The sequence below is a fragment of the Zosterops lateralis genome (genome assembly GCF_965231275.1).
Source record: "Zosterops lateralis genome assembly, chromosome: 7".
Lineage (NCBI taxonomy): Eukaryota > Metazoa > Chordata > Aves > Passeriformes > Zosteropidae > Zosterops > Zosterops lateralis.
This window is the reverse complement of record NC_139767.1, coordinates 35004587-35027074: the sequence shown is the minus strand read 5'-3', so window position 1 is coordinate 35027074 and position 22488 is coordinate 35004587. Positions and strand designations below refer to the sequence as shown.

General features: G+C 40.0%; 1 protein-coding gene across 9 annotated transcripts in view; it reads left to right on the top strand.

Moving 5' to 3' along the window:
* GTDC1 (glycosyltransferase like domain containing 1) overlaps positions 1-22488 on the top strand; it is a 431567-nt gene that overhangs the window by 215189 nt on the left and 193890 nt on the right. For all 9 annotated transcript variants that reach the window (XR_014590560.1, XM_083865293.1, XM_083865295.1 and 6 more), the window contains 2 exons: positions 5342-5509; positions 8811-8984. Coding sequence is in view for 8 of the 9 variants with exons in the window: in XM_083865293.1 (XP_083721419.1) it covers positions 5342-5509; positions 8811-8984 (342 nt within the window). In the remaining variant the exon portion in view is untranslated. The remainder of the gene's footprint in view (positions 1-5341; positions 5510-8810; positions 8985-22488) is intronic.

The window sequence follows — 22488 nt, the reverse complement described above, 5'->3', positions numbered from 1 at the left end:
TAGTATTTATTGTTCAGAAACTCGGTGTCGTCTATTGTGTAATGGGAAAAGGAAAAGCATTTTATATGTGGTTGTAATTTGTGTGTTCTTGGGCTAGTGATAAAAATGCAACTTCTGTAAGTTGATCATATAAAAATGTGTGTAATAACAAACAAAAATAACTGGTCTATTAAGATGGCAGGCGTTAACAGTGCTATTTGAGACTCAGTTTACATCTGAAAGATAATGCCAAATCCATGGGCTTGGCTCATTGCTGGGTTGAAATCAAGGAAAACTGTGTGATGGAGGAACCATAAGCATGAGGTTTGATCTGGAGGTGCTGAAAGCTCTCATCACCTTTGGAGCCCTTGTTTCTCCAGAGGGATGTCTGTGGTCAAACCTCTTGGCTTTGCCTTGGCCTTGAAGAGGCAACACAGAGCAGGATGGTTTGGATAAACTCTAGTGCAATCCAGAAATAAAGTCACAGGATGGTTTGGGTTGGAAGGGACATTAAACTCATCCCATTCCACCCCTGCCATGGGCAGGGACACCTTCCACCATCTCAGCTTGCTCCAAGCTCTGTCCAGCCTGGCCTTGGACAGCTCCAGGGATCCAGGGGCAGCCACAGTTTCTCTGGGCACCCTGTGCCAAGGCCTCACTGGTTCAATCAGTGCCATCCTCTGAACAGTGTTATTTTAGTACTCTTTTTTCCTAAAAGGCTCATATTTGTAGCCGTATCCAAATTTTAGTCTGTTTTATTGTAGTACTGCTCCTGGAGGATGAAGAGTGGTCATAGCTCTTTTCTGGACTGCCAGATCTTCAATCATAAACTCATTTTACTGTGAATGTAGTTGTTTTGCAGCAGAGAATTATGGCTTTGGATTTTATTTGCAGAGCAGGAGAGTCCCTGCTGCTGCAGGATTATATCCTACAGCAATCTCCCCTTTTCCAGGGAGAGCTGGGTTACCTGTACAGCCACACAAATAGTGACCACATTTATCTGTCCTTGGTGCAGAGCTTCTGCCAGACTGAGGAACATTCCACTACAAATCAGGTGCTGTTTCAAACTCGCTTTGTTCTATAAGCCTGGTGGATTGGAGAGTTCAGCCTCCATATCCATAGATACATAAATATGCCCTGTGTGGTCTCCCAAGGGGAAGGCAAAATGTGTTTTTAGTTAAGTTGCATGGGAATTTAATTGAAAGATTTGCGGCAATGTCATAAAAGAGTAAATCATGGCTGCGTGACACAAAGAAGATTTATAAAGCCAAATAAAAATACTTTAGCACCTTCACTATTATAATTTGCTTGATATAAGTGGGAACCTGTATTAGTCATTTTGTCTGCTAGTAATTAAAAAAAAAAAAAAGGGCTTTTATATTTTACTGATTTTCAGCCCTTTGGAGCGAAATAAAGGGGAAGACAGTAGCAAAGGGCAGAGAATTCTGTGGACATGTCACATCTCTGAACCTGCAAGTGCACTCAGCTTCCTTCCTAGGAATATTTATTTTAGTTAAGCACATGCTTAACTAATTTCACACAAGCAGCTCCTCAGAAAGACTGTGAACTGATTCAGATGAAGCACAAGCATGCCTTTGGACTGCTGCTTGTGTGGATGGTGGCCAGTCTTAAAGCCAGTGGGACTACTGCACGTAGGAAGGACCTGCTCTGTGCAAGAAGGTCACTGGTCACACAGCAAAATGCTCAGGGATGTTTTGGAGAGGAGAGCTGGGGCAGAGCTTTAGGAGTGTGACCTTCAGCACAGGTTTAGTGAGGATTCACTCACTGTATTTATTGGAGAGCACTGGATGTATTAAATGCTGCAGTGTTGATAGGTCTCGATAAGGACACCATAATAGCGGTTGAATTGTAGGGGGTTTTGTGAGATGGTAAGTTAATGATGTAGCTGTTAATTTGAATTTAGCAGACGTTTTAAATATAGGTTTCTCTTACAGAGACAAAAGTTGCAATTTAAAGCTCTTTGGTGGTCTAAAAACAGCTTAATTCTCTAGTAGCATGGTAATAAGTACTAATCCAGCTTATACAGTGATTGTAGTATGTCATGTTTGTGAAAGATTGCCTAACTCCGCTTTCTCTGGGTTTTATGTTAATTTTTTTAAATTAAACATAAAACCTTATAACATCTTTATGCTGAGATAAACTGTTCAATTTAACTTGTGCTCAAGCAGCAGCTGTCAGGAATTATCATGTTTTGAGCGTTCTTGCCATCACCTTGTGTCTCTACCTCCCGGATACACTCTGTGGGATGATAAAGCTCACCTTGTTAAGATTTATTACTTAAATAATAACCCGAGGTAAAATGAAAGTTGATGTCACACGGAATGACAACTGACATATATTTATGTCGCACGTTCCATTATAATAAACTTTCCTTTCTTCCCCTTGTAATAGGTGTTAAATGGAAATACACTCCAGCATATCCTCCAGTGCCCTGCGTGAGTCCATTAGCCACCAGCGCGGCTGCTCTGTGGGCATGTTCACGGGGACTCGTGCTGTCAGGTGTTATTTAAGCTTGTAAAGCCAGGGAAATTGGTTAGTGCTGGTAGTTAGCAGCTTCTCTGCCAGTAGAGAAGCAGCCATGAGAGCCTCTCAGAGTCAGGATAAATTCTGGAAGTGCTGCGAAGTAACAGAAGTGAATCGAGGAGGGTGTTTTCTAATCAGTGGTTTTATTTTAATTATTTTTCTTGCTGTAAGAAGCATAGGAAATGTCATTTCAGGCTCTACATCTGAATTTGCTAGTCATCACCACAGTTTTCTCTTGACACCAGTTTATTGTGCTGAGCTGGGCAGTGATAAGCGATCTGCTTGTTAGTTGAGTCTTATCACTTTCTATTTACAGTGGAGAAAATTTAGATCTACCTCTTGCAAGCTTTCCAAGTTTTCCAGCCTTTTTTGCCATGCTAGGAGCCAGGCCTCCAGTGTGCTCTAATGAAGCTATTGAATTCTTCCAGTTTGCCTAAGCCAAAACTGCAGACACTGGGTTTTTTTGCCTGTGGCTGTAACCATCTTTTTTTTTTTTTTTTTCTCCTAATTATCCCATTGTTGATCTGAGCAAGTTAAGAGGCGTCAGAGCTACATGGTTTTGTCTCATTGTGCTGTCCATTGCCCGTTTCTCTCCAGTCAGTGTGTTAAGCTTGGCACTTCCACTGTTAGCACTTCCCACCCTTGCTCTGTGCTGCTTCCCATGGTTTCAGTCTCAAGGTGCTTTTTCCTCTTTCTTCCTTCAAACTCAGACAGATTCATTGATACCATCCTATATCAGTCCAGTTTTCTTCCCTAACCCGTGGCAGGAAAAAATTTTTTGAAAAATCAGTTAAAGAAAAGATAAACTATAATGCAATCCAGAAATGGAGTCCTCAAATGGTTTCGGGTGGAAAGGACCTTAAGGCTCATCTTGCTCCAGTGTCTTGCCATGGACAGGGGCATCTTCCACTATCCCAGGCTGCTCCAAGCCCTGTCTAACCTGGCCTTGGACACTTCCAGGGATCCAGGGGCAGCCGCAGCTTCTCTGGGCACCCTGTGCCAGGGCCTCACCACCCTCATAGGGAAGAATTTGTTCCTTTATCTAGTGTCAACCCATCCTTTTTTAGTATGAAGCCATTCCCTCTTGTCCTGTCACTAGCCAAAATTTTTCCAAGCAACCATTTCTTCTCATTTTTGCAGGTTTTGGGGTACGTTTTCTCCAGTTTGCATTTTTCTTTGTCACTCTAGTTCTGAGCAGGGATTTCACATTGCCCCCAGAAGCTTTTCCTGCTCTGCTTTGAGCCTGGCACCCAGGTCATTATGAGGTCCAGAGGTCATTACTCATGGTGACAAATAAGTAATGACTTTAGCTAAAACCATTTTTTCTTCCTAGTATGGCTCGTAATAAACCTGAGCTCATATCTTAATTGGCATTCTGTGTGACAGGCCCTTTAGAACCATCAAATATTTGATGAACAAGGCAATAACAGTCATCTCTTACTTTCGTAAGCCTTTCAGATCAGCATTGACCCAGGTTGATGAAGATGGATACAGGATCTATGCCCTAGGAAGTGTTTGTTCTGTAGATACAGGTTATCTAAGAAGGGTGTAAGTTAGCAGAGATATGATATGATATATATGATCTAGATGGATGTCTGGGGGAAGTTCATGAGTTTTGAGGTTGGCAGCCAGAATCAGAAGTTTATCACATTACTGGTGTCAGTTGGACAGTAATCTTGAACACAAAATTCATGTAAAAATGAAAAGAATGGGAATAACAGTAGGAAAAAAAAAGTTAAAGAATAAAATATTGCATAAATCAGTTCTGAATCTGAATTACTAAAATGTTGGGTAGCAAAAAAAAAATAAAATTCAGGAACAGGCTATGTTGAAAAGTATTTTACTAAAACTTAATGTTCTATGTGCAAGAGATACCTGATCTCAGTTTTTCTTTTTTTTAATCCCCTGTGATAAGAAATGCAGAACACAAATGTCTGAGGCTCTACAGCTCTCTGCAAGTTCAGGATTCACTTTGCTTGGAAGCAGTGCTAGCCAGGGGCCAGGAGATGCTCACATACTCTTGGTGAAATGCAGGAAAACGTGCCACTGGTTACAGTAAGGTCAGGATTTCATATTACACATTTAAATACATTCATTTTCTGATAGCCTGGGAAGTTGCACAAGGCTAAGATAGCAGCTTGTTAGTGTAGTTTGTGCCGGCTTTATCTAATTGAAGGATGTGTGCAGTGCTGTGGACTGTGGAATAGCAGGAGTGCAGCGGCAGGACTGGGGTGCAAGGGTAGAAACAACATTTCATTATAAAGGATACCTAATAAAAATGTGAAAATAAAACAGAAGAAGGGTGGGAAGAAAAAAAAAGAAAAGCAGACCATACTAGATAAGTGCACTGCATAAATCAAAAGGGTTTATGTCATAACATGAACATGTGCCATTCCTGCTCGTATATTGAATTTCAGTAGTTGGTTGCATAAAGAAGTAAAGTGTAATGAAACTGGCAAGCAAAGTATTCCCTAGTCAGCCTTATCTTTGTTCCATTTGTCCTTCAGATACAGCTTTTCTTGCCTTTTTCAATAAAATCCATCCAGCTTTTTTTATTATTTTTTTTTATTTTGCATCTCTCTGTAACTGAGCTGGGAAGACCAATGAGATTCGGTGCTTTTCTAGTTGGGTTCTTAGCAGCTGCTTTTTAAGAGATCAAAACTTCGAATGCTGCTACATGGTATTAAGGCTTAGCTATTGATGTGTCCCTATAGGGGTTATGTTTTTCTTGGGGGGGGGAGGGAGTGGGGAGCAGTGGAAGGGGTGACCCCTGCGAGCACAGTCACTGGCAGTAAACACTGCTCTCCTTGTTTTCCAGGATCCTCTTTGCAAGCTCGGTGCTTAACCTGGCTGAACTCGCTGCCCTCCGCCCTGACCTTGGCAAATTGAAAAAGGTCCTCTACTTCCATGAGAACCAATTGGCATATCCTGTCCAGAAATGCCAGGAAAGGGATTTTCAGTATGGATACAACCAGATTCTTTCATGGTAGGTGTGGCTGTCACTGCTCCTCGTTATTTAAGGTGTCCTTCTGTCTACAGCGTTGTGACCCTGAGGAGTCCTTCTCCATATACCTCTTTTTGGTATTAATTACTTTTCTATTTTTATTTTGTATATTAATTATTCTATATTAATGTTTTTCAAGACCATGTGGTGACAGGAAATGGGGAATTGACTTAAAACTGAAAGAGAGTAGCTTTAGATTGGATATTAGGGAGAAATTCTTTCCTGTTAGGACAGTGAGGCCCTGGCACAGGGTGCCTGGAGAAGCTGTGGCTGCCCCTGGGTCTCTGGAAGTGTCCAAGGCCAGGTTGGATGGGGTTTGGAGCAACCTGGGCTGGTGGAAGGTGTCCCATGGCAGGGGGTGGAATGGGATGAGCTTTTAGGTCCCTTCCAATCCAGGCTGTTCTGTGATTCTATAAACAATGACCCTGTAGCAAACTGAGGTATTAGCAGAGTTCTGAGGAGAGCTTGATAAAATCAGTGTGGCTGAACCACTTTGCTCTAAAAAATCATCTCAATTTATTGTATAAAGTCCAGCAATGCTGCCATGGTGTATCTGTTCTTGGTGAGATTTCTGACCTGTGCCTTGGCTGGAAGTGATGCTTTGTTTGTTTCATGGATGCTTCACAAAGCTGCAGCTACTCAGCTCGTGCTTGGCCATAGCTTTTACTGCATCCAGCTGAAATTATGGAGAGGGTTTTAGGGAAATAAACAGAAATTAAAATGTACTGCAGCACTTTTCCTGTGAAGAGAGGGCAGTAAACATACCAGATAAATCCTTATATTTCTTTCATCTAGTATTCAGAAATTGTGCAGTGCTAAAATACCCAGACGTTTTAAAGGCTGCGGTCCTTTATTGTTGCTAAAAACAAATGTATTTCTCGAATCTGAGTTAATGAAAGAAGTTAATAACAGCACCACTGAAAAGCTTTGTGGTTAGGCACTGCACAGACCTAAGTGAAACAACAAAACTCACTTGTTTTAAACTGAAATAAATTCATTTCCATGATCTTTCTCACCTCTCTCTTGGTGGAAGAATTATTAAGAATAAGGCTTGAGCATTTTAAGGTGCAAGTTAAGCTTTTGCATCTTTATAATCTAAGGCAGTTACATTGAAATTTCTCAATTAATGATCTGTGTATGCTCTGGCCATTCTGCAGCTGTCTCTGCCACAGTGTTTGCAACATGTTTCACTTACTGAGCTGTAAAGATGGGAAAGTGAAGTGAAAGATCTTTCGAAAACAGTAGCAGCCATTTTCAGATGTTCTGACAAAAAGAAGTGTTGTCTGGCACTGGGAAAGGAATATTTTTTTGTATATATATTTTGCTTTATTGTGGCAGTTACTTTTTGTACATCTGTTATAAACTGACAAACATTTATCCTCAAAATATGCATTTTAAGTATCTTCTCTTATTAGATAAATGAAGATGATTTTTACAGATCACAGAATTGTGGAATGGTTTGGGTTGGAGAGGACTCTCAAATCCACCTCGTGCCAACCCCCTGGCATGGGCAGGGACACCTTCCACTGGATCAGGTTTCTCCAAACCCATCCAACCTGGCTTTGGACACTTCCAGGGATGGGGCAATAGATGCTCCATTCTGTCCCCTTCAGCCTCCAGTATCTTCTTCATGTAGTTGCATAATATTCATCTCCCATTTCTGTTCTGCTGAAACCCCAATTTAACAGAAAATGGAAGCCCATGTCCTCTGTATTGTTCTTCACACTCCAGTGGTCATCGGCAAAGAGGTGCCATCTTCCAGATATGTTAGAAATGGGGAAAATGTACTTTTTGTCTTCTTCAGAGAGGTTTTGGAGACAATTATAATTAGAGCACTTTGAACCTTCAGGTTGGTGCCTTGGATCATTAAAAAAACAGGATTCTGGTTTTTGTACCTGATGTTTCTAAAGAGTTCATCTTTCTAATTTGCCCCTGATTTGTAGAGTCTGCAGGAAGGAGTTAGGGCAGATAAGACTTCAAGCATGAGAGAAGGTGAGATGTTGTTGTTGGAGCCTTTTCTGTGTGTCAGAGAGCAGCACAGAAACTTGTCAGGTTCCTGCCTCGTGTCATCTGTAAATCAGTGCAGAAAAGATGACTTCTGTACCAAACTGAGGCTTCCAACGGGTTAAAAACCAGAGGTGGGGAAGAGGGTAACATGCCAGAAAACATTTCAACTCCTGCAGTCAGCTTGAAAAGGATTATTTCTCTCTAATGTTGGGGTTTCTTTGCTTTTCCTGCTGACTCCTGCTGCTTTGGTGAGCAGTGTCAGTTCTCTTTCTTGACCAGACAGCAGAAAGATGCAGAGAGGATGAATGACAGCCTCTCACCTCAAATATACTTTTCACCAGCCCTGTGACTTATGAACACATGTCCTCAATGTATCTTCTGACCTGTAGGTCTGTATTACAATATATAACATATTGAGAAAACCAACTGGCCATAAAGCATTTCTTACCTCAGTTAGTGCTGCGTGTGCTGGTGTAGCTCAGATTGTGGCAGCACTGCCAGGATAAACTTCCAGGTTTTTTATAGCTGCTTATTTTCTCCAGACTGACTCTAAGTGCAGAAATAATACCTGCATTATCGTTGAACTCCATCTTAAAATCATTGCCTGGTCGATTTTAAAGCACAGCAGTAGAAATAAAACATTAAAGTTACATGCCAATTTTTTTCAACTTTTTTGGGGAGGAGGGATATTGTATTCTATGTGTGTTATTTTTATATATCATGGATATACTCTGAATCAGGATTGCATCTGCATAGGTTAAAGTAACATTCCATTTCTTTAGTGTCCTGCTGCCTGACACACATGGTCAGTTGAAGGTAGGTTAACTAAAGGTAAGTTGTCCTTCAATAAAAAATATTCCTGAGAAATTTTCTTTTTTTTTTTCCAACTTTAATTCTACAAAAGTCAGATTACAGTAGGCCTTATCTGTTTATAATGTTTTTGAGAGATGATGTTAGTAACACTATACTTACCGTTTTATGAATAAAACTCCACAGCTAGAAGAGGATGTGCTCCTTTAGATTAGTAATAGTAATTTATTATTAGTTTAAAAAGGTTAAACATGTTTTCAAAGAGTGAATAGAGAGAAATTAAGACATTCCTGATTAAGGTACTTATGCTACTCCTAATTCACATGAAAAAGACTGATTTTAATTAGCATCTACTTGCACCTTTTGCTTGTTTATGAGAATATGTATCCTATTTCCTTTGCCTGCAGAATAATTCTGTTCCTTTTGTGGCAGCAATATGTTCATTAATCTTCACCGCTTTTTGCAGTTTGGTTGCTGATGTTGTGGTGTTCAACTCTGCTTTTAATATGGAATCCTTTCTTAAATCCATTGGAAAATTTATGAAGCTGATTCCTGACCACAGACCTAAGGATTTGGAAAAAATAATCAGACCGAAGTGCCAAGTTCTTTATTTTCCAGTCAGGTTTCCTGATGTGAGCAGGTCAGTACATTTTTCCACGTCATAAATTACCTCCAGCCTGTCAAAACTCTGTATTTATGGTGACGTTCTAACTAATCAGCTAAAGCATCGTTAATGAATGAGTTTGATAATATGCAAAATCGCCTAATTGATAAATGTATTTCAATAATCAGAGGCTATTGAGGCAGCTGAGCCTGTCCTCAGTGCCTGTCGTGCAAACTTGCATCGTTCAGGATGAGTGATTTCCCACTTGTTTGAGTGATTCCTCACTTATTTGAGTGATTTCCCACTTGTTTCAGCCTTCCAGGAGTTGCCTGCTCCTCAGCTCTGTGCATTTTTGTGCAGGGGAGGTCAAGAAAGAGACAGAAGTGCTGGAGAACAGTGCCAGTGATAAGCCTGCAGCCAAGGAGCTATTTCATCCTCTCCTTCCTCCCCTACCTCTTTTTTTATGGCTTTCCAGGTAGGCAGAAGCATTCCTGTGGCAGGGAGCAGACTTGCAGATGTTGGCATTTGCTGCAGCAGGAGTTGCTCTTCGCTCCTCCTCGGTTATTCTGAAGGACGTTTTTTATTGCCCTCGTTTCAGAGCCTGTCTTGAAATTAGCAGTGGGTTATGTGGCTCAAAGGGAACATTCACAGGATCCTTTTCACTTTTGATTAAACCTGGCACAATTGTTTTTCCTGTTATAAGGGACTCTCCTCCCACCGAACAGGAACTTTGCTTCAGTGGGACCAGCACTAAATAGAGTGTGATTCTGCAATTTGATTATACTCTTAAACCAAACACCGTGCTGGATACATTTTTTTTTTGCTGAAATAAGGATGGCAAGCACTGCAGTGACTTTGCAAGAGCCCACCTTTTGATCTGATAATAAGTTCTGGCCACACTTGAGATCTTTGTCCCTGACCAGCCTGTACTTAGAGTTATTTCAAAGGCTAAATATACATGTGTGGTAGTTTGAGGTAGAGAAATTTTTAGTGCAGGAGCTGAGGTCATGTACTCGCTGATGTACTCAAACTGCAAGGTTTGAATTTCAGTGTCTTGCAGAACTCCATATTTTAAAATACTGATGCACATCATTGAGAAATCAATGTCAAAAGCTAAATCTTTAAACGCCTATTTTTGAGAAGTGGCTTAAAATCCTCCAGCGTTTCTTAGAGACTTGGCTGCCTGGATGGCAGTGTAGTTCAGTACCTGTATATCTTTTAGGATCTGCTATTCCCTCTTAGAGTCCAGAGCTTTTGAGCTCGGGGAATGCTGTGGGTGCTCAGCATATTTGACATGGGGCCAGTTCCAGAGGCTCCCGGGGCTTTGGCATACCTTAGGAATCATGTGGCCCAGACCTAGTTTTGGAGATGAAGTTATGATAACCCTGTCTCGTATATTACATCAGCTCTTTTGGACTTGTCAGCCCTGGCAGATGGGGTCAGACAAGATCTGACAAATTAGGCTGAAGTCATCATACGCACGGCGCTCGTTTGTCCAAAGCAGGAGGTGATTAGGTGGGTAAAATCATTAGCTTGCTACCCAAACTGGTACAGTAGGAAGATCTCACATCTCACTGTGAGCTCTTTTAGAATCCTGCTCTCATATTAAATCCCATCTCACAAGGCAGGACACCTTTCCCATTTTTACTGTGGTCGCTGCACTTGAAGTTATATCAAAAACCTCTTTTCAATAGTGATGGGCAAAATTAAGATGTTCATAAACAACTGTGTGGCAGTAAAACTTTCACACCAGAGTGATTAGAAACAAAGATTAATGGCAGCTCTGTTATATCTAATATATATCTTACTCAACTGCTAATTCTAGGTGTAAGATCTGAGGTGTTTAGATGAAGCCCAATACCAAGACAGGAAAAAAAATCTAAAGGGCTGCTTCTGCCTGAGTCTGAAGTTCTTTGGGTTTTGACCTTCAGCTGCAGCCAATATTTGCTATTTCTCTACATGTTTTACATAAAGTTGAATGCACCTGTGGCAATTCAAAGCTGGTTTTTTAATTTAGATTGTATTCATATAGTGACAGAATGGAGATCGAGGAGAAAAAGGTTAGGAAAAATTGTGGCCAAGCTAAAATTTATAAAGCAAGCTCTTAGCCCAGAGTGTTTTTCAAGTTATTTTCAAATGGTAATTTGCTTTATCCGAACCAAACTCATACAGTGTAAGTAAGTGATTATTTGCATGACTGACAATCATTTCAGTGCCTGCAGTCTTTTTAAAATGCATAATTTTGCTGAGATGTTGGGAAAATATTTAAAAATTCTGAAGGCAAAATAACCAGGGTGGGTTTTTTATTTTTTGACCTCTTTTATTTTGCGTGTGAATGTCTCAGGGTGTGTTTGTGTCTGAGACATAATCTACATTTGGATTGGGGAGAGAGAGGTGATCTGAGAAATCATCCTCATACGTGTGCTAGGGAGCTTTTTAAGATTATTTTAGATTAATATTGCAGTTGTAGGGCAAAATAAAACATATCTTAGCCTTGATCAAAGCCAGTGTAGTGAAGGATCATGTCAGGAGTTAATCCTGTAAAATATCTACCTTTTAATGTAATTACTGTAGGTGATGGACACAAACAGCACAAGCAGCATAGTAAATGATCACTTAAGAGGGGAGGTATAATGATGAAGAATATCCTAGGAAACACTTGTGGATACTCTGAGAGGCACCACTGTAATTTGTAATGTGTATTTAAATATTTCAAATGGGCCTCTAACTGGTACTCTTCTACTTCAGAGGGAAACTTATTGATGCTTTTTTATAATTAATCTTTTTATTAATAAATATTTGTCATTAGGTCATGTTGGTGTTCCCAGAGCAAACCCAGCAGACTGTGGTCCTTATCTGACAATGAGAAGAGATGAAAGGATTTGAGGATTTGACAGAATAAGATGTTTACTGACCTAATCCTCCTGTTTTCTGGTTCTGACAATGACTGGCTTCCATATTATATCCTGTGGTGCCAAGGCTGCTCTGTATATACCCACCCCATCTGATTTCTGACTTGAATTCTGCTCTTTGTACATTCTGGTGAAGTATATGATGTAGGAATAAATATCAGAGTGTTTCTAAGACAGAAACTCCCTCTGAGTTCAGGCTGTCCCTTCTCAGTGCATTGGTATTGCAAGGGATGGAGAGCAGTGGCTGATCTGCCATGGGTGCTGTGTATCAGACTCGGGGTTTATAGCACAGAGCTAAATACGCTGTAATTCACACTTATCTGGCCATTGAATTAATTTTAGTATATTTTCTATTGTAACATAAATAAAATCCACTTTTTTTTTCACTGTATAATCAATAGAGTTTATTTTTATAAAATCTTTTTGCACTGTAAAGCGACAGTCAAGGAAGAAATTCCCTTTTGACTGATGTTGTCTTTGCTACTTTTCTACGTGCCAGCAGAACCCTCTGGAAAACTTCTGTAAGGTCTTTTTTGGTATTTGGATCCCCACTGGACCATTATCCTGGTCTAGTGGAAGGTGTCTCTGCCTGTGACAGAACTGGATGATCTTTCAGCTCCCATCCAGCCCAAATGATTCTGTGATTTTATATGAATTCTGTGATCCCATCTGTGCCCACATTGTCAGTGGCAGTTTGCAAAGCAGGGTCAGATTAGGTACTCCTTGGAATTCATTCCAATGAAAATTTTAATTCAGATTTTGGTTATTGTTACTATTCCTCTGACTGTAGTGTATCTTTATTGTTATCACACTGTGGAAGATGTTTTTATAAGCAAGAATGAAGTAACATTCCTAAGAGCTCAAAATTCCCATTGGACTGAGGTGGAATAATATAAAAGCAACATGAGAGAATGAGGATTGCAGCAGAAAATAAAAACAGGTTTTGTTTTTGTTTTTTTTTTTAAAGTGGAAATTGTTAGTGAGTATCTTGTTCTATCTGCATTACACATTTTGGAGTAGAATTAAAGATTTTAGACTTGTTTCTTCAATTGCTTTTATAACTTAGTACAGTTAACCGGGCATTCTCAACCATTTGGGCTTATTTTTTTTTAGTTATAGTGTGAGAGAAGGCAGATTTTGCCAATTTAGAGTATTTTAGGGCCAGTCAAGGGAGTTCTTGAGTAAAGCAGAAGTTTTTAAAAGACACTGACAGTATCTCTTGTGCTGAAACATTTGGAGGAGCCTGTTTTGGGAAAGTAAAAATAAATAAATTAAATAAATTAACTGCATTACTTGGATCAGGTTTGGAGGGCTGAACTTAACTGGAAAAATGCAGATGTCAATGAGTGAGGAGAGACTTGAATTCACAGGAGCCCAGAGCTATGGATGGGCACTGGGGATGTGTCTGTGTTGCAGGAAAAGATGCTCAGCAGTGGTACCCATGTGAGCTGTAGTGAACTGTCTTGCATGTGGGAAGCCACAGATAGCTTAGAAGAGCAGTTTTTGGCTAATTAGCCTTCCAGTGAAATAGCATCTATTAGCTTAGGTGGAGTGCTAATGACAGTGACTCTGGTACTGGGGGTACCTACTGCCTTTGGTGGTGCCTTGGGCATCTCTGTGGTGCACTGTGCCCTCTCCAGTGGCACAGCCTTGTTGCCACCAGGGTTTATGGGTCATTAGCATAATTAGAAAGTGTCAGTAGACTGTTCCTACCTTGAGGCTTGCTGCTGAAGAGCTGGGTGATGGAAATTGCTCCCCATAATGTCTTTCCTCCTCACCTGCCACAAGCAGGCTTTGAGGATTGGTCTTGGCACGTTGAGAGTTACTCAATGAGCATGAGGGATGCTCTCAGGATCTGGGACACAGCCTCTATTGGGAGGAAAGTGCAGTGTGAGCTCAAAAGGGGCATGAAATGGAGTCTTTCCATTGGAGCAGCTGGCAGTGGGGTGGTTCCCCCTGCCCCTCGGGGATTAGTGCTGACTTGGGTAGCTGCACCTGCAGTGAGGGCTTAGGTGGTTCAGTGAAGGACACCTTCATTTCAGAGGTGTTTTCTCACATGATGCTTCCTCCACACACTGCTCTCGTGCTGTCTTGGGTGATGAGGAGTTTCCATTCTCCCTCTGGACCACTGAAGAGCTGTTACCCCAGCCTTCTCTTCCAGGCAGAACATCCCAGTTTTATCCCCAAAAATATTCATCCCCAGACCACTCCAGCAGCATCAGAACAAGAACACTCTCCTAGAGAAGGGCCTGGCTGAAGAGTCTGCGGGGATATATTCATTCTGCAAAACTTGCTAAAAAGTAATTTCTTTTTATCTATTCAGGGACAAAAATAGTTTTACTGACTCTCTTTTATCTGTCGTATAGGTATTCCTCTAAATGCTATCATAATAACCATTTAGGCTCACAATAGCTCACAAGGATACTTAAGCAGAATTCTCTGTGCAACCCACTTTTTTATTATGTTGGGTACTGCTCATGTTGCATACAACACATTCCCATAAAACTTGCGTTTTGTATTTACAGAGAAATTTCTCTGGAGAGTTAAGGTCTTGTAAAACATTCTTGTTCTACAGCGTGAACGAATTATCATACTCTGGGGAATTAAAAGTGAAGTGTACTGAAGAAAAGAATTTTTTCATTAAAATGCAGTTTATATTGATAAAACAGATTACTAGCATTTGATGAAATGTGAAACTTGGATCTACCCATATCGCTAAATCGCCAGTAGGTTTATTTTGGCAGAAAGAATAGTATGTAATGTATATCAGGACCAATCGTTATACAGTACCTGTTAGTTTTGTATTAGATTAAATTCTCTTTCACTAAAGTACTTGGAAAAAAAACACCCTACTATATCTGTATCTTGAAGTAGCAGAATGTGGTAACCAAGAATATTAGAAAATAAAAGCTGTCGTGTTATCAGTTTTGGCACAGTCATTTATCAATCAGTATTTTAAACATTGACAAGTGGTAATTTAATAGGGAATGACCCTGTTGGCAGGAAGTTCTAATGACAGATGATGCAAACTCATTTATCACTATGGGGCTGTGCTGGCTTCTTACCTTTCTCAGTATCACAGCTCATATTTTCCAAGTCTGGGATGTGAGAAGCCACAAAGGGCAAAACCTGTGGCACTGAGCCTATAACCACTCCCATCTAATCTGATTAACCCCTTAGCTGCAAATTTCACTGCAGCAGAGCTGGTAAGAGCTACTTCTCATACTGATTTAAATACCAATTACTTTTTAAGGAGGTTTTTCTATAATACTTTCCCATGGACAGTTTTTCAGAAATATTCAAGTTGTGTCACTTTGAATATACAGTTGAGACGTGCTGATACTTGGCTTTCAAAAAACAAACCACATCCTAATAATTAATAGCACATTTCATTAGCAGGCATTAAAAATATTGCATGCAGTGCCCTATACAATGGGCAGCTATTATTATTATTATCATTACTACTCGAGAAGGAAATTGATGCATTCAGAGGTTTAATTGATTCGTGCATATTCATGTGGGAAGTCAGTGGTAGAGTCACGACTGGACTGGATTATTATGCACTTCCATGCATAATAATCTCTCTGCAACTTGGGAAGAGAATAGCCTACCTTGCTGTAATAAACGTGGGCATTTGGAGTTGAAGGATGTCATGGGAGAAGGGATGGAAATGGCACCTTCATCAGCAACTGGTGTGGATGGTCCTCCTCAGTCTTCTGGGATTCCATCTGGAATACATTCATGCAACTGTACTTTGAATTATTATTTTTTTTTTTACTTTAGTTTCCACACTAGTAAAAGTTTTGATCGATTTAATAGGAATTTATGTTATCTTTTTTAAAGCATCCTAAGTGCAAGTTGAGGCTTTCTCCACCTTCCTACTTCAGTTCTCTCTCTGTCTCTTTTCTTCTCCTTTCAGAACAGAGTCTTTCCCCAGAGTACTGGGGTTGAGATAAATATCATTCCTGTTCAGGATGGTTGAGACATAGAATACTTCCAGAGTTTGCATCAAATTTTTGTCATAAGAATCAGTGAAATTTAAATTTAATTGATTAAAATTATCACAGCAGACTAAAATAAAGCTGTGGGTTTTTTTTTTTTTTTTTTAATTCAAAGTGGAAAAAAAGCTGTTGCTTAATGATAGGATCCTACAAAGTACTAAATACCCTAATTTTACCTGCAGTCAGGTAAAAGCCTGAAGGCTTTTGGTGGGAATACAATGTTAACAGGGGTAGAAAAAGGTGGCACAAAACTAACTCTGGGTATTGAGTGGTCTGGCTGTGTCCAGGTCCCTTTCAGTCTATAGGAACTTAAATCATTTGCATGTGTGAAAGATTGTTTTTATACACAAGGCTGTCCCTGCTGGATTTTGCATTTCAAAATACTGCCCTTCAACGTTTGAACAATTTCATATTTTTTTATTATGAAATTCATGAATATTGCATGGAAGTGAAGGTGGACTTTTTTTTTCCCTTTAAAGGGATTTCATGCTTACAGGATTGTAACAGAGAGAGAGACAGTCATGTTGGGCATCTTATTTCTTATTTCTTAGTTGCTACATGAGGCAATGACAGAACCTCATTGTGTAAATATTCTGGGTGCTTACAATATAGTATAGAAGAAAACAGGTAATGTGCTAAAAATAGCAGGGAATATAAAGAATAGGAAGGGAAATCTGAGTTTTTAGAGATTCTTCACTAAGAATATAAAATGTCAGAAATCAGTTTTGAAAGGATGAAAGAACCTCTGTTCCCAGTTGTAGGGGAATGACAATACCTTTAGAAAAATCCAGGAAAAATGCAGTATTAGTTTGGGGAGAAAAAAAAACTAAACCAACCAAAACCCAAACAAGCAGCACCTTTTAAAAGAGTGGTGGAATAGATTGCCTTGCAAATTGTTATTAAATGTGAGACTGGAAGTTTATGTGTGTTGGATCTGCTTCAAGCACTGTTGTGTGCAAGATTGCAGACAACCCATTCCGGTTCCAGTCAGAGGTACTGTCAGATGGAAGTGTCAGTGGGGAAGATATGAAGATGTTCTATAGGAATTTTAGAGAATAGAGAATAAGGGAGCAAAATTGCATGATGGAATACATAAAATCCCATATTGAAGGGGAAACTTGAAGCGTAGCTCTCCAGTCCTATGGAGATGACCTTTATGTAGCGTGGAAGAACAACTTAATGCAGATGTTTTATTTATACATAACCAAATGGGATAAAGTTAAATGGTTTTTAATTTTGCCAAATCACAGATAATTTCTTTGTTGTGCAAGGAGTGTTTTAATCTAGTTAGGTTGTTTTTTGTGTGCGTGTTTTTTGTTTTGTTTTTGCTTTTGCATTTGCAAATACTTAATATTTTATATTTTGGACATTCCCCCTGCTCAGTTGTGACTCCCAGATGAAATAATCCTCCTCTTCTTCCCTTTAAATAATTCAGATAGCATACATTTAAAAATATGAAAATCCCAACGTAAATGTGCCAGAAGTGCTTTTAAGGTAGGAGGTTCTTCTGCTTTACTATGGAAAAGATGCATCTCTAAATGGTAATGAGGCTTCACCAGTTCTGGGCTTACAAACACCAAGTCATAGGGATGCTTTGTGGAAGAGCTGTGGGAGGTCCAAGTGCAGGACTGATTTCCCAGCCTCCTGTCTTAGAATGGTTTGGGTTGGAAGGAGCCTTAAAGTTCATCTTGTTCTATCCCTGCCTTGGGCTGAGATACTTTCTGCTATCCCAGGCTGCTCCAAGCCCCTTCCACCCTGGCCTTGGACACTTCCAGGGATCCAGAGGCAGCCACAGCTTCTCTGGGCACCCTGTGCCAGGGCCTCACCACCCTCACAGCCAGGAATTCCTTCCCAGTATCCCACTTAGCCTTGCCCTCTGGCAGTGGGAAGCCATTCTTCCTGTTCTATCACTTCGTGCCCTTGTTCTAAGTCCCTCTCCAAGTCTCTTGGAGCCCCTTTAAGCACATTAAGAGGTTCTAAGTTCTCCCTGGAGCCATTCCTTCCCAAGGCTGAACACTCCCAGCTTTTTCAGTCTGTCCATACCATAGCAGAGGGGCTCCAGCCCTTGAAGCATCTTTGTGGCTTCCTTTAGTTTTGTGCCAGCAGCTCCAGGTTTTCCTCAAGTATGTAGGAAAAAAAAACTTTTGAGATTCAATTACCGTTTTTAGTAGTGGGACTTTTTTTGTTGAGAAATACTTGTCTGCTGCAGAGTAGTTTTGGATATTATAAAACAAGATACCATTATGTTCAGTCTGTTTTCCAAACAATGTTACAGGCAGTAATAACAGCCAGGAAGAAGGAATTAGGTATTACGTTGAATCATCCAGTCTGTGGTAAATTTTAGAGGGGATTCCTCATAAAATGGTGCCATTTTCCTTTAAGATGACTCCTAAGTAGTGAGCACTACAGGTCAGGCTTGCAGAAAGCTGGACTTGTCCATCCATGACCTGCTGTATGTATTTCTTGTCCCCCCACAACCCTGGCACTCATCATCAGAGCCCATCCTCTCTATTTTCTTTAGTGCCCAACCAGCCATGGGAGTAATGATCCACAGAGTCATGGAAAGGCTTGGGCTGGAGGAGACTTCAGATCATCTTTTAGTGGTGTGTGATGCCTCACCACCAGAGCTCTGATCTTTCCACTTGTGCTTCCTTATCAGCTCTTTTTGTCTGGAAGCCAGAGGTCTCTTACTGCTGGTTTTGCAGCAGTTGAAGAGCCTCAGATTTAATTTCTCCAGGATGAGTTTGGTTTTAGGTATGTTCCCCTCTCCATGGCAGAATACTCATCATGAATGCTCTGCAACAGGATCACATCTTCAGTTCTATGACTTTGCCACTCAAAAAAAAAAAAAAAAAACCAAAACAAAAAACCCCAAGCTATTCACAGCCATGTTCTCCTTTGAACTCTTAAGCATTTTCCATCTGCAGCTGATGATTCTCACAGGTGTTAAACAGAGAAACAGGCAGATCTTCCTTCCCTTGGTCACTTCGATGTGCTAAAAGGTGGCTGGGCAGGTATTGCCACAAATGTGCTGACATTTAGTATAAATAGCTGCACCATACCAAATATATATATATTATTTTTTAATTTTTTTAAGAAGTGTATTTGAATCTCATACATCATAGAAAAGATATCTTAAAGGTACAGATTAATGTGTCTGTGTAAAGCACTGAAAAAAAAAAGTATGTTGTTCTGGTCACCCACGCTCAAGAAAGATTAATTTAAACTGTGAAACAGGTGTAGAGAATTGCTGCTAGGATGATTAGGAGAATCTGTATTATGAGAGCAGATTAAAAGAGTATGGTTCACTTGTCCTAGCAAAATAAAGGTTGAGAAGGGGATATATGTTAATCTTTATAAATACAGTCAGAGGATAAATGCCATGAAAGAGGAGGAATTATTTAAGTTTCAGGATAATCCTTACAACATCCACTAGGTATAAATTGGTCTTTATTAAATGACTGAGACTGGAAGTGGAAAAATGGGTGTGGAGGGTGGTTCCTTGGTTTGATTTTTATTTTCCAGAGACGAATCTAGTTGTGAAATGACTGTTGAAATACTATTGAAATGCAAGTTTGATAAATTCATAGAATGGCTGGTAAAACAATATAGGAGTACTGCCAGGCAGCTGCAGACGTTTGCTGTGATGATATTCCCAAAATTAAGGTGAAAAATGATAGACAATTAGTTGGGCACTTGATGACTTCAGTCTTGAGACCTGAACTGGTCTGTGAAGGAGATCCTGAGTTTCCAGCATCTATACAAGACACAACAGCCCAGCCTGTTCTGTGTTCTGCACAATTCTTATCTTGTAGATCATTAATCATTTGTTTCGTAAATGAGCAGTGTCCTGCAAGGTACATCCAGCTCATCTGCCCAACCTCTGACTGCATTTGGGATGGGCTGAATTTTTATTAGTCAGATTCATAATGACCATTGTGGGAAGGGAAAAAAAGTGAGGGGAGCGTTTTTGTCTGACTGTACTGGGTTCATCTGGACGTTTTAGAGCTTTTGAAGAAAACCACATCATGGCCAGTGCTTTTGTCCCTCCTCTTCTTTGCCTTTGCAAAAAGGGAGTTTTTGAGACACCACTCTTAGAATCATAAAATCCTGGAATGGTGTGGGTTGAAAGGGGCCTTAAAGACCATCTGGTTCCAAACCATGAATAGGGATGTCTTCCACTATACCAGGTTGCTCCAAGGCCCATCCAGTCTGGTCTGGAACTCTTCATGGGATGGAGTGTCAACAACTTCATGGATGTTGTTGTTATTTGGAAGCCTGGACATCACTCAGAAGACAAGTAGAAGTGGTGCCAAAGAGTGGACAGCCACAGAGATTTGAGAAAGCATGAGGTGAGATTTGCCTCAATAAAAACCATCTTCAGGCAAAATGTTTGAGTCTTGTGGCTCTCTAAGCATCTTTCTCTGTTTTGCCTCAGTTTACTTTTGCTTACTGAAGCATTTGGATAAAATTATTCCATTGAGCTCATTGGAGTCAGAATGAGTTTATTTTAACTTTTATTTTGATGAGTCTGTAGGGCTCTTTCATCCTTGTGTAGAGCAGTTTTACTACTAAAACTGCCTCAGTCTGTGCTAGAGGCAAATGGAGGACAGAAAGAACAGCTTTTTATGCAGTAATTCCTTTCAGTGACTGAAATTTTATCTGTCCTTCCTCAAACTTCATCACACATCTCTTGGATTTGGAGTTCACTTGTGTTATCTGCCATCTGAGTTTGAATTACCCATCTTGAGTGATGTGACTATATATGGAAAAGAGAGGATTTGACCCTTTTTGTGTGCCTAAACTGTTGTCTTTTTGTTGCCAATAAATGGAGGGATCAGCTGACAGGGTTCCTGGTAAATGCTTTGCGATGAAAAAATAAAAAAAAAATATTTTGAAATACTAAAAGGTAATTTTTTTTCGTTTTTTTGTTTTGTTTTGTTTTTAGTGAGACCTTGTGTGAGATCCATAAAGTTGCCTGATGTCAGGACATATTTATGGTAATAAACCAGTGTATCTATGGTTCTGGAAGCAGCTGAGCTCTTTTCATTGGTACCCAATGCTGGACTTGTCAGCACATCTATACGTTGGCGACTTATTATTCCGCAAGCATCACTTCATTTGGGCTGGCAGTAAGTCCTGTTCAGTCATTGTGCTGCAGAGGAATGTTTAAAGCTGCGATGTGCATTGGAGTCTGTTTGTTTGCAGCAGCTGATTTGCCTAAGCTTTGATGCGCAGTCACTTTCTGACATTTGTGTATTTCAGCAGTGAACAATGTAAACTCATTTTCTGAGCACTTTGATTACTTGCACATAGCAGTGCCCATGGCATGTGACAGAGAAGAGCACTCTATCCACTAATCAGATAGATATGCTTCAAGCGTATTTACACAAAATAATGAAAACAGCTGTTAGATACCTTTAAACTTGAGTGTGTTTTGTTATTAATCTACTAGCCCGTACACATGACACTATAATTCTTCGCTCACTCAAGTTGCCTTTAATGACACAGTAATAAAACGGAGAGGGATGAAAGTAATGGAATTGTAGAATGTAATGCCTCAATTGTTCTACAGTGTCTTCCTTTTTGCCAAAATAAACCACAATTAGGTCCATATGGTGTTTTGAAGTTTTCAAGCAATGACCCTAATAAAAAGTAATGAATTTCTGACAAAAGAAAGCATGGTGCTCTTTTAAGCAGATATCTTTGCTATTGATCTAGTTATGATTGCAGACTGATATGCTAATAGAAGAAGAAAGGTTCAACGTGCCTGGTACAAGCACTTTCATTTGTGGTTTATTTTATTCCTATGAAATTCAGATTGAAAAGGTAGAAACATGTTGTAATCTATCAGTTATGACTCCCTTTTAAAAGACCTACTATAAAGAAAACAAATGGATTTTCCTTGAGGAAAAAATGGAGAGCATTTATTAACTTGGAATTCCTAAAGTGAATGCTAACTAGGAGGATGCCTCACAGTGATGAAGATGCTTTGTTTGGATATATGAAATTTGACTTGAGCACTTCAGTGTCTTCAGAGGTCCAAGCTCTGGTGTTTACTTTTCTCTCTTTTAACCTTTCTGAATTGGAATGATATTCCTGTTCAGGTAGAAAATCAGAGTATCCACAGAGCAGTTGCTGGGTAAGTGGATACTCAAACACAGTGACTTGGGAGGATGTGCAGCTGGTCCTCCTGAATAGCTGTGGGGAACCAATAAACAAGTTTGGTGTGTCAGCATTATTCCAGTGCAGTAATAGGGATGCCTGAAGTTGGGGTAATGTAGTTGTAATGTAACTGTGGCTGATTTGATGGACATTCTCTGCTGGAGGTTGTTGAATGAGTGTTCATCCCACATACACACAGTCCTGAATTCTTCAGTTGAAAAGCATCTGCTGGATAATGCGTGTTGTTGGCATTATTTCACTCCAAGAAGAGTAGCTGTAGTCTTGCAATGTGAAACTACTCAGAGCATCCTGTCAAGCTAATCTACCTTGTCTAACATTAGTCACTGCTAGAAACTGTCTAGGAGTGGCTCCTCCATGGTAAATTAGGAGGCCAGTTATTTAATGGGCTGAATTTAATGGGTTCTCTTTCTATTGAGCTGCCTCTCAGATTTCCCACTCCAG